This window comes from Neodiprion virginianus, chromosome 6 (genome assembly GCF_021901495.1).
Source record: "Neodiprion virginianus isolate iyNeoVirg1 chromosome 6, iyNeoVirg1.1, whole genome shotgun sequence".
NCBI lineage: Eukaryota > Metazoa > Arthropoda > Insecta > Hymenoptera > Diprionidae > Neodiprion > Neodiprion virginianus.
The window spans coordinates 6,821,675-6,837,025 of NC_060882.1; the positions used below are offsets into that span (position 1 = coordinate 6,821,675).

Consider the following 15,351-nt stretch of genomic DNA (forward strand, 5'->3'; position numbering starts at 1 on the left):
AATATTGTTATTATTATCATTATTATTATTATTATTATTATTATGTATTGCGCGCACTTATTTTTTTTTATTAAAACGCCTCAAAGTGCTAATGCTAGGTACCCGATGCAGTACTCTAGATTAGGCGATTGATGTGTCAAGTGATCTTATAATGTTAAATGTTTAGAAAACTCAAATAAACGAACCATTCTATTTTCAAGTTAATGTTATGCGTACGTTTCTTTCACCTCCCGCTCCATTGGCTACCTTTTCCTGGCTTGAGATTGAATTCTTCAAATATTGCAGTCGTTGTTGAAGGCAAAAAAAAAAAATTTCAAGTTTTTAGAAAATTATCTATATCACTGCCGATAAGCCAAAGGTTTCGAAGTATAAGATGTCAAAGTAATGGGTTATCTTTCTAACCAGTTTGTTTCTATATGAAGAAGACAAAAAAAAAAATATCAAAGCGAAAATTTTAAAACACTCGTCAACTTTCATTCCGGATAAATGAATTTGAAACCAGACACAACCATGTTCGAGAAACGGTAGGTGAAAAAATATCAGGTGCGCAGTGTTTCTTTTTTCACTCTCATTTTTCTCTCTTTCTATTATTTGCCTGACAATCTGTAACGCTCGGAAATGTTTCAATTGTTTTTCTAAATTTCATTGTAATAAATTGCGTGTGTTTTATTTGTATGTATGTATAGGTAGGCGCGGATCGATATTCGATATACTTATAGCTACGTTATAAAGATGATTTTACATCGCCTAGGTAGTACGTTGCGTGACATACAGTACAGCGCGTTGTGTGTAGCATATACGTATACGTAGACGTATATATAATATATAAATATATTATATATATATCTATATATATAAATATATTATATATATCTATATATACGTCTCGAGACGACGTCGCGTTTGCCATTTCATTTCTGCACCTTCTTTCATCGGTTTAGAAAATTGGTTGGAATTTGATTATCGATACCTATACAACGGACGTCGCGACGATGTAGTTCTTCCGTCCAGTCGATACATTGCACATATTCACCTCGTCGATGATGTACACCAAATCATACTTTGAACGCGTTACGATACCAAACTTCCAGCTTCATACTACCAAAGCGAATGGGACCGTTCCTCAAATTCGCACGCAGACAACATACCTATCGTACAGTCATACCGTTAAGTAATCTTTGCTCGCGACCCTGCGTGCCATGTAGATGCAAAATATGCGAAGAAGCCAGTTCTCGATGGCCAGTTGAATAGCTTCTTCCTTCCTACCTTTCTTCCTATCTTCCTTTCTTCCTTTCTTCCCTTCCTATCTTCTTCTCCTCTTTTCCGTTCGCCGTGACACGTTCATACACGTCCTTCGGCGGCGGGGTTGGCGATAAAAGAATAAATAAACCCGGCCCCAGTTCGAACCAGGTTACCAAAAGAGTTCGTGGGCAAGTCTTGCGTTAGCTCCGGGTGGCCACGAGGGCTGACCCGGAGCCGCGGCTCAATCCTCGTCGTGGTGCCGCGGACTGACGTCGTAACCGCCAACGGACCCCGGGTTCTCGGGGGAAAAGTTCATTATGTCACTCGGGGATAGACTGTCCTGGGGGTAGTAAAAGGAACCGTGGTCCGAACTCGGACCGGGGCCCCCTCCGTTGAGGAGCGACGCCGGCGGCGACACCGACGGCCTCGCCGAGGGACCAGGGTGTGGTGACGTCATTTCCGATCCGACCGGCGACAGGAAGCCCATGTCGGGACCACCGCCGTCTCGGTGACACCAGAGCTGCCTCATCTCCTGCCGTCGCTGTCGCATCAGCGACTTGTACTCGGAGATCCGCATCTTCTTCCCGTCGACTATGCATGTCCTTTTCGGACGCGGTCTGTATCTGTAGTCCGGGTGCTTCTCCATGTGCAATTTCGAAAGTCGAGACTGCTCCTCGTAGTACGGCTGCTTCTCCGAATTCGACATCGCTTTCCATCTCGCACCTGTAAAGCCAAATTTACACATTTTTCACGCACGGGAAAGTGGCTGAATATTATGAATTTCAATCACGAATGCGAAGAGGATGTAAACTATCGAAGAGAATCTGTCTCCAAATTTAAAGTGCCGTGTAGATTATGCGATAGCCTTTTGCATCTCACAATCAGTGGTCAAGTATAAATCTGCAGTATTCGGAGAGTTTCGCGTTTTCACTTTTACCCGTCGCGGGAAACGACGAGACTGCGGAATGATTCTCGAATGACGAAGAAAGTAAAATGAAAATAGGCAAAAGCGCCGTTGCACTCACCGAGTATTTTCGATATGTTCGAATTGTGCATATCCGGGCACGCCTTGAGGATTTTCCTCCGTTCGTCCTTGGCCCATACCATGAACGCGTTCATAGGTCGTTTAATATGCGGCTTGTTTTCACCGTCCCGTTTCTGCTGCCTCACCATTTTCGCTAAATATAAACGAGTAGGATTATTTTTAACTCGTCGAATATTGAAAGAATTGCCGAAGAGCGCTTCGATCGCACCAAGAGACACGAGAAGGTGAAAAATAAATAGCAAAAAAAAAATAAAATAAAATAAAATAAAATAAAAATGGACCATGAAGTTTCTTTCGATTAGTTTTTACAGGATTCAAATATTAGCACGTTCAATCGTCACGTTATTTTAATTTAAAAACAATAGTTTTCATTATCGACTAATCACCTTTTTCTGTTATATCTTCAGGAACCTTGTAGCCTTGCTCTCGTCCCCACACTGTAACAAAATGAACAATTATGCGTTTCGACGAGATTTAAATAAATTGCTGTTAACCGTTGTGTGAAGCGATCGTTGATCAACGAGAACGAGTAGAAAAGCGAAACGAAAAGAAAGAGGGAGAATGAAAGTATAAAAAAATATCTCGGTCCAATTCACGTCATACGCAATAATTTTTCTTTGAAAATTAAATGAACATATATGTATATATATATATATATATATACAACGTATGCAATACGTTATATGCGAGGATGGCTGCAGAGATAATAAATTGTAAATTTTGTCGTCATGCTGCAGGAACAAAGTTATGCTGCAGTGAATCATTCCAAACAGGCGATCATATACAGACGACGTTAAAACGCATGATGTTTCTTCGACACGTGTGGTCCTGATAGATATATATTTCTTTTTCATTTTTATTCTCCATTTTTTTTTCCCTCTTCTTCTTCTTCTTACACTATAGATAGACCTATCATTGGCTCTAGTTCTCGTTCGGTACGAATCTCGTACGTAGAAATAGACGTTTTGATTAGAGCCAGCCCAGCATCATCCTGACGCCCTGTCCTATGGTATATTTCAAAAGGCAAGAGAATTAGGAGAACGGTACAGTTTATTTTTAGATCACTGCGACTACAGTATCAAGTGGTTAAAGGTCGTAGACCTTATAACCACAATCTTGAAATTTCTTAGCGAACTCGAGTCGTTACACGGTTAAACGACCACTTTCAGAGGAAAATAAACAAGGAAGAAACGGAGAACGAGTGAGAAAAAAAAAGAAAAAAAAAGAAACGCGGAAAAACACCTTAATATACACAAATCAAGACTGTTGTTCATCCCGTATGTAACAATCATAAATTTGCTTAATATATAACATTTGCATAAGAATCGCTCGATGACTTTACTGGGCTGCGAAAACAAAACAAGGAACAAATAAGATTTTCACCTTCGTCTTTAAATTGAAAAAAAAAAAAAAAATATCACGCATTCTTTTTCTTTCGAAACGCTGAGTTTGCCGAAAGACACCGCCCGTTTCGTGATAAAAATGTAAACCTGCAGCTATGATCGGTGACGCCATCGTTCACGGTTTAGTCACTGTATAATATGTATAAGTATACGCATATGCATATAATGCGCATACCCAACTCTTCCATAACACATACAACGTGAAAAAAAATGAAACAAAATGAAAAGACGAACAACCGAGTGTAATAAAAAATAGGAGAGAAGGGATAAAAAAAAGTGACTGAAAACAGCACTCACTGTGCGGAGATGAGAGGAAGTCCTGCTCCTCCTGCGACGGATCCTCCCGACTACCCGAGTGTTTCATACCCCTCTGAGATTGCGGTGATGGAGGCATGCCGCCGGCACTAGACGGCATCCCGTAGATTCCGTGCATGGCGAAGTGTTTCTCCGCGGCCGCCGCGGCCGCCGCGGCGGCGGAACCGCCTCCGGATTCCTCTTTATTCATCACCTTGCCCACTGAAACGTCAACGTCAGAACGTTGCAGTGTATATCGATACCTATGTACAATGTGTACATACATCCATCTCGAATAGAGAGTTAGAGAGAGGTAAGGCAAGCCGACCGTCCAAAGTTGCGTACATCACAGGCGGTAATTTTACATACATATATATATATAGAAGTGTAAGTAGTAAAAATAATTATAATCAGAAGCAGAAAAATAAGAAGGAAAAATATAAGGATGACCGTCTTGCTCGGAACGACGTTCGTAATTTCACAACGACGAAACCACATCTGGAATCCCGCGTGCCGAGGTTCCTCAGAACGGAATTTGTTCGCTCATCGGACATCGGCGTTGTTTTATCATTATGATTATTACTTCCTTTACTCTCCTTCTTTTCCTATACATTTCACAGTTTCGCCATCCTTTTTCCCCCCCCTCTCTCTCTCTCTCTCTTTTGCCAGATTCAAAGTGGCAAGTAACCACCTCTTTGATCTTGAGATAGCACGTCAAAATTGTATACATAAAAGTGGTGGTGGGCCTCCCGCACCCGATATACTATACCAAACCAAACCGCACACCCCACGTTATCCTCAGAATTTTCCAGCTACAGCTTGCGCACAACTTATATAAATTCATTTCGGCTTAATTCCGTCGCGTACTTTACGCAAGTATAACGCATAATAAACTATAAAGCCGCAGGATTAACCGGAGTAATGATATGTTGCACGTAAATGACTGTCTTTTCTATAAAAAAAAATAAAAAAATAAAATAAAATAAAAAAAACTTGAGCTTTGATCGAAGCCAGTAACATGGGTAACCTGCTATAATAAACTTAACGCTTCTATCCGCAGTTGAAACAACAGCTAGTGTAGGTTCGGTATATAGAAAGAGCAATACCATTAGCTAATCGAACCGAAAGCTACCATCGACCATCCGAAGCCAATGCGTGCACTCCGGCACCCAAGGTACCTTACATGCGGATTCGTCAAATCGTAAATTCGTACTCACTGGACGAGAGGGTGCTGAGATGCGGCGGAAGTCCGCCGTAAGGTAGACTCGGCAGGTATCCACGGGGCATCTGGAGGCTAGAATGGAAGAGTTTCGGTGCCGTCGCGGGCAAGGGTTGCTCCTGATGACCGCTGCTCCCGGCCCCGGTCGAGTGGGAGTCGCTTCCCGGCGAAGAGGAGGCCGTCTGTCCCGAGGACTTTGGCTTGGTAAGGTTCAACGGGGTGTCAGGATCCTGATGCGTCGGTGCCGCCGGCTGCGAGGATCCGGAGCTCGGCGTCGGCGTCGGCGAAGACTCCTTCTCCATCTGCGTCGTCATCTGCGCCAGGTGCGCCGTCGCCCAGGAACTTGGACCGTCTCGATGCCCGCTTATCATCTGAAACAACAAACGTTCCAAGTTGTTTACCTGGTTTTCGTTATTCGCTCTGAATCCGGTGTTTTTCATTTTGCCGCGCGACGCGGTGACACGGACACACATGGAAACCACCCTCAGGATGAGTCGATCTCCTCCTGCGCTCTCGTTTCAATATTTGAATCCATTTTTCCAAAATAAATTTTGTTGCATCGCGACGATTCATCGTTCGTAGCTCGTCGGCTTGATCGATCGAATGTATTAATTCATCGATGGAAATTGCGTATCGCGCGCATCGTGCATCGCAGTTACATGAGTTCACATCGAGAGAGGAGTAGGTGTGGGTGTAACGATTTTGAAACGCATCTAGGGTGCGCACGGCGGCGTCGTGACATCTGGAGATCTTTTATTGACACAAAAATACCAGCGTAACCGAGTCGGCCTGACCTACTCGTTCGGTAGGAGGCGGAGGCGGAGGCGGAGGAGAGTCTTCCTGTTTCAATATTATCTCGGGAATACCGTGCGTGCAGCGAGCGCGTCGCGAGAATTATTAATCCCCGCCGAATATACATATGACCGTGTAGGACTGTGGAGGAGTATCAACCGACCACGCGGGCCAGACGAGGTCGTCATACTCACGTTGGCTATGGAGTTGATATGCTTGTTTCCCGTCATCGCCGTAGAGGTTGGCGGCGGCATGGAGGTCACGGGTAGTCCCCGAAGCTGCTCCTGAAGAAAGGGTAGGAACATGAGGGTCTGAGGCCCCGGCATCGTGACCTGGCCTTTGCTGATTTGCGCCTGAAGCTCCTGGATGTTGTGCTGCATGATGTGCTCCTGCTGGCGCTTGAGGTGCTCGGTTTGCAACCGTTGCATGTCGATCTGCTTCTGGGTCTCGGCGTTCAGGTGCGGAGGGTAAGACTGAAAGAAGGCAGAAGGAGAGACGTTCCGTGAGTGAGAGACGGCGAGAGAGAGAGAGAGAGAGAGAGAGACTCGGACGCACCATGAATCACCTGAAAGCGTGATAAAATGTAGCCGCACGTCGTTTGCAGAAGTACCCGGATGCACGCGGCTGCAACGCTCGACCAAAGTTCCGGTCATCTTACGGCGATCAGAGCCGGGCATACTTCATTATTCATTTGCGAGGCTCGCAGTTATGCCGATGATACGTATCCGTGACAGCTATACCGCCCACAGTGGCTAAATTTAAATAGGCTCACTGCCAGAGGGTTTCATTCACATCCACGTCCACGTAGCCGGCACACCGACGCGCGCATTCGTGGACCGGCAGCCTCGCCGAGTTTGCGTGGATCTCAGTATGCGAGATTCCGCCGAATATCCACGCACACCGCAATGCCGCTCCGCTCGCGCATTCACGCCAACTGCACCGGCACTGCGCCTAAATTTAGCCAGGCAATTACCGAACCGGTAGGTATGCCTCTCATAATCGTTGCCCGATGCCGTGCCTACTCCGACGGCGAAATGTATCATCCTTCCACGACCCGGGTACCTCTGCCCGACGTGCGATTCATTTATCACACGCGCGGGTCCTTCTTATTCCTGCTTCCGACCCAATCCGAGGTCCTTGGACCGCCTCGCGAGCTTGCGCTTTGCGCGTTGCACGCGGACAGGACCGAGGATTGGACTCCAAAGGCTCTCGTACATCTGCATCGTACACCTACGAGCAGCTCTGCGATGCCGAGACGTGAAACGGTCAAAGTACCCGGAAGGAGGATCTGGACTGACGCGACTTTGTGGAGGTGGGATGATCGTCGTCCGGGCGACTAGTGAGGGATGAGTTTGCGCGAGGTTTCGCGTATACACCCTAGGCGTGGTATATTTTCGGACATATCTTTATTAGATGTTTATTATCTGTTTACGGACCGTCCGTCCATGGTCGCCTGTACGTGCCTCTAGTATACCCTTTTGATACCGTGGCACCGTCAGAGTTCACAGATAAACAAATTGCATGTTCGCTAGCAGACGGGTTTCTACCGAGCAATAATATTAATAAATAGCCGCGCGTGTATACCCGGTCCGCCGGATATTGTACGCTGGAAACTCGGACCCGTGCGTCTCATTCCTCGGACTCTGTAATATATCATGCCGTCTCTCTTATTCTTCGCTCCGTTCGGCGTTCGTCAGGGTCCTCTGCTTCGCCACAAAGGCGACTTTGTCTCGGATATCGTCCCCGTCGACGTGCAGCGGCAGCTTCTACGTTTGTACGCCTGGAGTTATCCTCCTTATCGCCGATTCTTTCCCGCCGCAGCTCGATCGTTCAACCTTTTATAAGAGACATACCGACGCCGTTGTCGTCGCCCAGATATCGCGGGCTTCTGTACAGTATCTTCCCACCAGACTTTGATACTCGGAAATCGAAATCGTAGCCCTTTAGTGCCGCCGGTACAGTACCGATGATACGCGACGACGTTTCGTCTTGATCAAAATGATCATGGATCGGTCGATTCGTTCGCCGCGATAACTTTCTTTCCATCGTCGTGTAATTGGGAAAAAGAAATGAAATTAATCGGCGTGGAAAATCTTTGTTCCGAAACAACGCGGTCGCGTATTCGCTTTGGAATACCATACGACGAATAGGAGGAACGACAAATTCGCAAGATTATAACTATTGTGGTTTAATTTTGGACCGTAAAACGCGAAGCGGCCAGTTGGCCGGCTCGCAGAATATCGCGCATCTGTTCCCGACCGCCCGAGTTTAACTTGTAACGTACGTGCGTACTTTGGTCCATTGCCTATCCTCGTACAGGGTTACAGCTTCCGTTGCGCAAGATATTTGTCATCTTTCGTTTCTTAATTTCTCACTACTTTTTCCAGCCATTAGGTACCTCGTGACAGACGATAATATCTCCGAGATTCTAACAGCGACCGAATGACTGAATAATATTACACCGCGTGTTTTCTCTTCATCTCTTTGTCATTCTAACGCTGCAGGCCTTAACGCGCTCTTCCATAATGCGAAATGAAAATTTCAGTAGGGTATTTATTATTCACTGTCAATGCTGAGGGCTGGCTGTGCGGTAACAATGCGTGCAGCAGGAGAGCATGAAAGGGCCAAGAGCAAATAGAGTTGCGTGAGGGGGAGAATCAAACAGTAGCATCTGTGACCCGTACGAGGTATTCGATACAGTTGGATGATGGTCATAGGAATTCATTTGACACGAAGCACAGCCACGTGCATTGTAAAAACTCTATCCAAGTACTTACTTACATCGGGGTCAGTAAAAAGGATAAATATTTATACCGGTACATACTAAGAATATACATGGATTATCCGCAGAAGTGAAGAACCTTTGTAAATGTCTTAGTTTGCAGGTTTGCACTTTTTGCCAAAGAGCATATTGAAATCGACTGTAAAGACTACCGATCTTCGTGCCCTAATTTTGTCTATTCTCAACGAAATCGAACTTTAATCGTAGATGCCGGCGATCAGAGAATTAAGATTAAGGTAAAGTGTATCGGTTATTTACACGTTTAGACACAATTATTGACCCTTTTATTTGCCAAGGCACAAATTGTGAATTCCTCGATGAATAGAATCAATTGACAAAGGGTTAGACGATGCAAACTTATTTTTTTCGTAATTTTAGAACTAAGGATCGAGCAGATACGACCAAAAAAAGGTCAATAACTGGTACCGACACTTACCTTACACGCGTGTATATGCATGGTAGACAAGAATTTTTTAGCATCAAGGAATACGGACAGGTGATTTATTTGTGTCTTTTTTTCCATCCCGCTTACGGGCGACCCTTGTTCGTCGCGAAATTGAACGTCAATATTACTTCCGTCTGAAAGCAATTGAACACATCAGGGGTTATTCCGTTCTGCGCCGGAATTGGTGGAGGAAAGTTTGATAAAATTGGGACTTCGATCGACTCCCTCTTCCTTCTATTCCCCACGATCCCAACCCTACGGCGTCCCACGAATCGCGCCACTTTTTATGCTATTCAGTAACCGCGGATCCCACGATAATCCTTGGCTTCCTGGCTCGAGAGAAGGCGAGAGGAGAAGCTCGTGCAGTTGGTTCTTCTCATTGTCGTTTGACGTATCACACGTGCGGAAATAAGTGAAAACAGCTGACTGAAGATCGGTTTTCGCCTAGCTATTTTCATTCAGAATCTCGAAAATATCCGAACAATTATTGTTCAATTTGTGACTTTGGCGTAAAGTTTCAATAAATATAACCCTGTCTTTTCTTCTCTTTAAATTAAAATTTCCGTTACTCCAAGACGATTTTGACCCCGTTTTTCCAACAACCCAAGTTTAAATACTCGAAAAAATCCGTTCCTAGTCCGCTGCGCCACAGCTAGAGTTGGTTCGGAAATTACCGGAGGATTGTAGTAGACATAGTTCCCGATGTGGTTCCAGCTCGTTATACGAGCTCGCGACGACATCCTCGTAAAAATGTTGACGCGTTCCTCTGTATTCGTGACACAACAAAGCTTCGAGCTTCGGCGCGTTAAAGCTTGAAAGCTCGGAGAAACGAATCCCGCTACACGATTATTCTAGCTGCAGACACAAACTGTAGCTTAGGCAGATGGGCCGGTCTCCGAATCTCTCACACTAAAACTTGGAGTAAGAAAAGCACGTCTTCCTTATGAATGAGCGTGCATAATTCTCCGACTCGAGAAGCCATTCACTTAAGGAAGTCATAAATTTAACTGTTGGAAATCAAATCGTCGATCCGAGGGACTTGAATGACCGAAATACTTTTTAGAATAACGAGGAATCGATCGAGACAACCGATATCATTAGAATTATTAAAAATTGTTGACAACTTTTGCGGTAAGCGTCAAGTGGTTTCAATTCGTCAACGTTCTATTGCAAATTTCTCATCATATTTCTTGCAATTCCCTGTGATTCTCCACCCTCCACTGAAACTCGCCTAGAACGTTGAGAAATGAATGAAAATCAACGTTACCGAATCGACATCGTTCATTTGACAATATCGATGTTGCACCGTCCCCTCAAATTTTTCTCTCCCAATTGTCAGAGGTGCGATGAAAGAAGCGTTTATTATTTCGCCGCATTAGCAGCGGCGAATATTTCTCCGACAGTCAGTCGCGATTCGATTATCTTCCGCTCCGTGATCGGACTCGACGAGGAAAGCCAAGAAGCTCTCTGCAGACGGTACGTGCCTCTGATGCCGGGCGTCATATATCCGTGGTATATTAATAGCGTAAACTAATGCCGTGCGAGGCGTGCACAGGACACCCGGAACGAAGACGTCGCTACTGTGTGTGCACCACCCTCTTAAGGGCTCAGAGTTGTAGCCCAGCGGCGTTCGCGGATCGAGTAGGAATAAGCCGACCTACCGAAGAGACCGACTGTCAAGGGGATTATTGTCCCGGGTTCTTATCTCCGGCGAGTAGCTATATCCCGTCGACTCCGCGGGCGTCCCGCGGGACCCGGAGACGTCAGGACGCGTCCGCGCCGAGAGCGTCACCTCTATTTCCTTCCCTTTGTCCGCACCCCTCGGGAGCCGTCGTCGGAACGCCCGGCGTCGACGTACCGACCTCTTCGACGCCTCCGCGATCGGAGGAAAAATAAAAAGAGGAAGAGGAAGACGAAGAAGAAGAAGAAGAAGAAGAAGGAGGAAGGAGGGAGGGCGGGAGGGAGGGAGGGGAAAACAGACTCGGCTCCTTATCTCCGTTCACTATCTCTCTCTCTCTCTCTCTTTTTCTCTCGCGTTTCACGCCATCGTCGACGTGCCGGCACTCGACGACTATAAGGTGGCGAGAAACGAGGCCTGTTCTCACTTTTGGCACCCGGACTCTCCTCCCACCGTTTTTGCCGCGCGGTGTATAAGTACGGGTATTTTTACCGGGTTTTCACCGGGTCTGTGTTTACGGAAAAATTAAAACAAATATCACCTAGCTACTCCCGCGTATATCTCTTTCTCCCTTTTTTCCCATCGCCCCAAGCACGAAGCATTCTCCTCTCGACTCTTGCTCGCGCAAGCTCGCTCTCGTTCTCTCTTCGTTCGAGTGTTATTCGAGACAAGCGCCCCGCCGTTCGAACCTATATGAGCGATGATCGTCAACCAACGCCACGTTCCGCGTTTAATTTAGCGCACGTGTTTCGGGTATAACGCCGAAGGGTGCAGGGTGTGCACGAGGTATGAGGCACGACGACGAAACGCGTCCCAAATTTACAACAATTTTTTCCATTGCTATTTCACAGGGACATCATTAATTTCATTCACATTTCCACACGCTACGATCCTCCCTTAATATTCTTTTTACGAGTAAAATACCTTGTTTCAGTTTTGTCGCGAAAATTGAAACTCAAGCAGGCGATCAGAGGGATCAAGCGCGTGGAAAAGGGATTCGACGATAGTTTAAAATTTTCGCGACTTTCAATTTCGAATATTTGTTATACCTACTCGCGGCGAAGTTTGAGGTAAGCGGTTGAAACGAGAGAGGCTTGCGTCGTGCGAACACGACACAAGAGATTCCTCTTCTTTGCTTTACATATCGAGAGTATTAGTTGGCATGCGGTTGGTTGATGGAGGCGCTCTTTTTCTTCTAGGCTACCTCATCTCTCGTCTCTATGCTTTTCTCTTCTTTTTTTTTCGATTCTTTTGGTTCGTTTGTAACAACCTTCCACCGAGACGAAAATAAATGTAATCGTTTAATTTGATTGACTGTGTAGCATATCATATATACACACGCACACATATATATATCGTATACACCGACCAGAATTGTACTCTCATATACTGATTATAAAAAGTCTCGTGGTTTGTTTATTTCCTTCTCTTATCGGGTTCACTCGACTTTGTGGCCCCAAGCCAACACCGACGTAGAGGGAATAAAAAAAAAGTAATGGGCTTACAATAGATACTTGCCAAGCCTTTTTCCTATCATTCCACTCCGAGGCAACGCAACGCCACGCACCGCAATATCGAAATTCATATTGACACGTAATAATTGTAAAAACAGTTATACCAGAATAATTCGCGCGATTGTTTTATGCAAAAACTTACAAGGACACAACAGTACGAAGTACAGTATTTTCTACATTCAGGTACACTGTCCCATGTGTATCTCCTGCTGCAGGATTGCCTGCAGTAATTTTCGATTATAAAATTCCCTAATTTTCCAGATACACTTACCACCTTTAGCATCTTTGTTACAATTAAAGTAACGCAGGGAAACCTCGAATTCGCAATAGTGTTAAGTTTGAGTGAAAAGTTGAAGTTTGAAACGTGGGTATTTACAAAAACTAGATTAATTTTCCACCAGGTATCCGTCACCAAGATTTTCCCACGTAATACAAAAATCCCCGACCAATCCAAGTGCCTACACGCAGAGACGACAATCGGCCCCTCCGACCCGCATGAATCCGACTTTTCGCCCAGCCGGATCGTCAAGTCGGCTCCTTAATAATTCGCAGACAATTAAAATAACCCGTCCCGCCCGGCCGCGCTACCGCACGAGCTAGAAAGTGATTAATTCTGAAGGGGTGGGTTTCAGGGGGGGGCGCCTACTTGAGCGTCCGCGCGTCTCCTCCTCCTCTTCCTCCGCGGCGGGTGGCGTCGGCGTCGACGTCGGCGTCGAGGGGCGTGGGGCGGAATACAGCTTGTACTGCCGATTACAATGCACGCCACAGGGTTATACCTCAGCAACCGCGGATCACAATGAAGCGCCTCCTCGCCCTCGGGATTCACTGACTTTAATTAATTTCGCGTATGCGCGCAGGCATAACGGGGGCATAAAGTCACCGCGCAACTCAAACCTCTGCTTGCGCGCACACAGACACACACACTTGCGCGTAGGTACGCGAAATATTAACGTACGTTCTACGAGCAAGGCGGGCGATGTGTGTATAACGTTATAATAATCCCGATACGACCATCGCCGTGCACGGACCGAGCAGCCAGGAGCTGAACAACCACGCGGTGCTCGACGAACCGCATTCAGAGATATCTACGCTGGTCCGAAGAACCACTTGAAACGAGAATAATGCGCCCGTGCACGTGGCCCTGCCCTCCTCCCCCCCTTTCCCCCCCTTTTCCCTCTTTTCCACCCCGAACCCCGAAAAGCGGATACACGAAACCCCGGCTAGCTGCCGATGTGCAGGACTCGCGTATCGTGCCCCGTCTAGAAATATTTACGACGGGCTTATTTTTCCCACTTTTTAGTTTGCATCCGTATCGCGGTTGCAGGCCATCTCCTTGTTTTTCTTCACAATTTCAAATATATATATATATATATACACGTATCTGTAAACATGTATTACAGTGTACGGTTCCATTGCAGGGAGGGATGAGGGGATGGACCGCGGTGCAACCATGCAGACACACGCTGAGAGAATAATATCGACGGAGGAATGAATAAGGTATAATAATACAAGATGCAGGTTACACCTTGAGCGTAAACTGATACATCGGTGGTTGTCCGGCACCGAGAAGAATATGCGATACATCTACACCTACTTGCGTACAGGTGGAGAGATATTGCTATGGGAACGTTTCGCGAAACGTGAGAAGAACTCGTAGGGGACTGCGTGGCAGCCACGAGAATACGAAATTCACTCATCCGTGATTATTTTATTGTTTATATTGTGTTTCGTCGATGGTTGAACGCACCGCAGTTGCCGTACGATTATTGTGTTTAGGGGAGGAGACTTCGGTAAAATTTTCAAAATCGTTACTAGCAATCGTGTGAACAAAAAATCCTTCCACCAATTTTTCGATTATGCTGGTGTAGACCTTGAAACAAGATTTCAACCTCCCGTGATAAAATTGTAGGCGCAAGGAATTCTTTGCAGCAGTGGCCACAATCTTTCCTTGAAAGGTTCCTTGTGCATAATATGCATTCTCGTTGCAGGATTTTGAAACCTTCTTCCAGAGCATATGATACAGTAACCTAAAGATCAGTCGAAGAACTTTTTTATAATCATGTCGGAATAAAAAAAAAAAAAGAAGTTGATTTTTGTTCGAAATTTCGATGAAGTCTCTTCTTAAAAGTGTCGTCATAATTTTTCTATCGGGATCCGAATTTTCTGAAAAATAATCACGATATAACGTGTCGTAGATCTTGCAAGTGCAAAAGATATTTGTAAATGATTCCTGTAACTTGTGAAGTGTTATGTTGAAATTAAAATTTTCTTTTTTCTTTTATTCGTCACGAATTGAACAATTCTTGTAGTTTCGTTTACGCTGTTCCACCGATTCATTACCGTACCATCCCCTATTTCCAAAGACCCAATTTTTTCCACTGCACGAATAAATCCTTGCGCTTGTAAATGCTCAACTCTCGTATACATCGAGTTGAACAGCATCTCAAGATGAATCTTTAATATCAAACTGTTACGCACAAATCGAAATCTGTGCATTGCACCCCCATAGCTGCCGCAAGAGTTAACGGCATAAAATTATTTCGCTTCATCCAAATTTTCCATTCTCCTTCTCCTGCGTACGTCCGATTTAATAAAGCCGAGTCAGTCACTCGAGCGAAAGTGAATTCAGTCTTTGTGCGGGGGATGCGCGAAAAGAAGTGTTTGGCGACGGTGGCGGAACGGAACGGAACGGAATAGAATGGAATGCACAGCTGCGGCACGGGTCCATTCACATTCGTCGGAATTCCTGTGCCATGCATGCCTTCGGGCACAGGTCCGCGGATGCGGTCTCCTCTCTCTCTCGTTGCGGAGCAACCGCGGCCGCCACCCACTCTGCACGGCAGCCGCGGCTTCCCTAAATATAGAAAGGCGTACGCAGAAGAACAAGAATCGCGGAGAGTTTATATTGTCCGCGGAGTCAATTGTCGCGCGTCTCTC

At 45.8% G+C, this 15,351-nt stretch overlaps 1 protein-coding gene across 3 annotated transcripts in view; it reads right to left on the reverse strand.

The window, feature by feature from the left end:
• The window catches only part of LOC124306891 (transcription factor Sox-5), a 133,452-nt gene continuing 118,101 nt past the window's right edge, over positions 1-15,351 (reverse strand). For all 3 annotated transcript variants that reach the window (XM_046768017.1, XM_046768016.1, XM_046768015.1), the window contains 6 exons: positions 6,190-6,468; positions 5,202-5,574; positions 3,988-4,206; positions 2,674-2,724; positions 2,268-2,420; positions 1-1,965 (listed from right to left, as the gene is read on the reverse strand). In XM_046768017.1, coding sequence (XP_046623973.1) covers positions 1,484-1,965; positions 2,268-2,420; positions 2,674-2,724; positions 3,988-4,206; positions 5,202-5,574; positions 6,190-6,468 — 1,557 coding nt within the window. In that variant the 3' untranslated portion in view covers positions 1-1,483. The remainder of the gene's footprint in view (positions 1,966-2,267; positions 2,421-2,673; positions 2,725-3,987; positions 4,207-5,201; positions 5,575-6,189; positions 6,469-15,351) is intronic.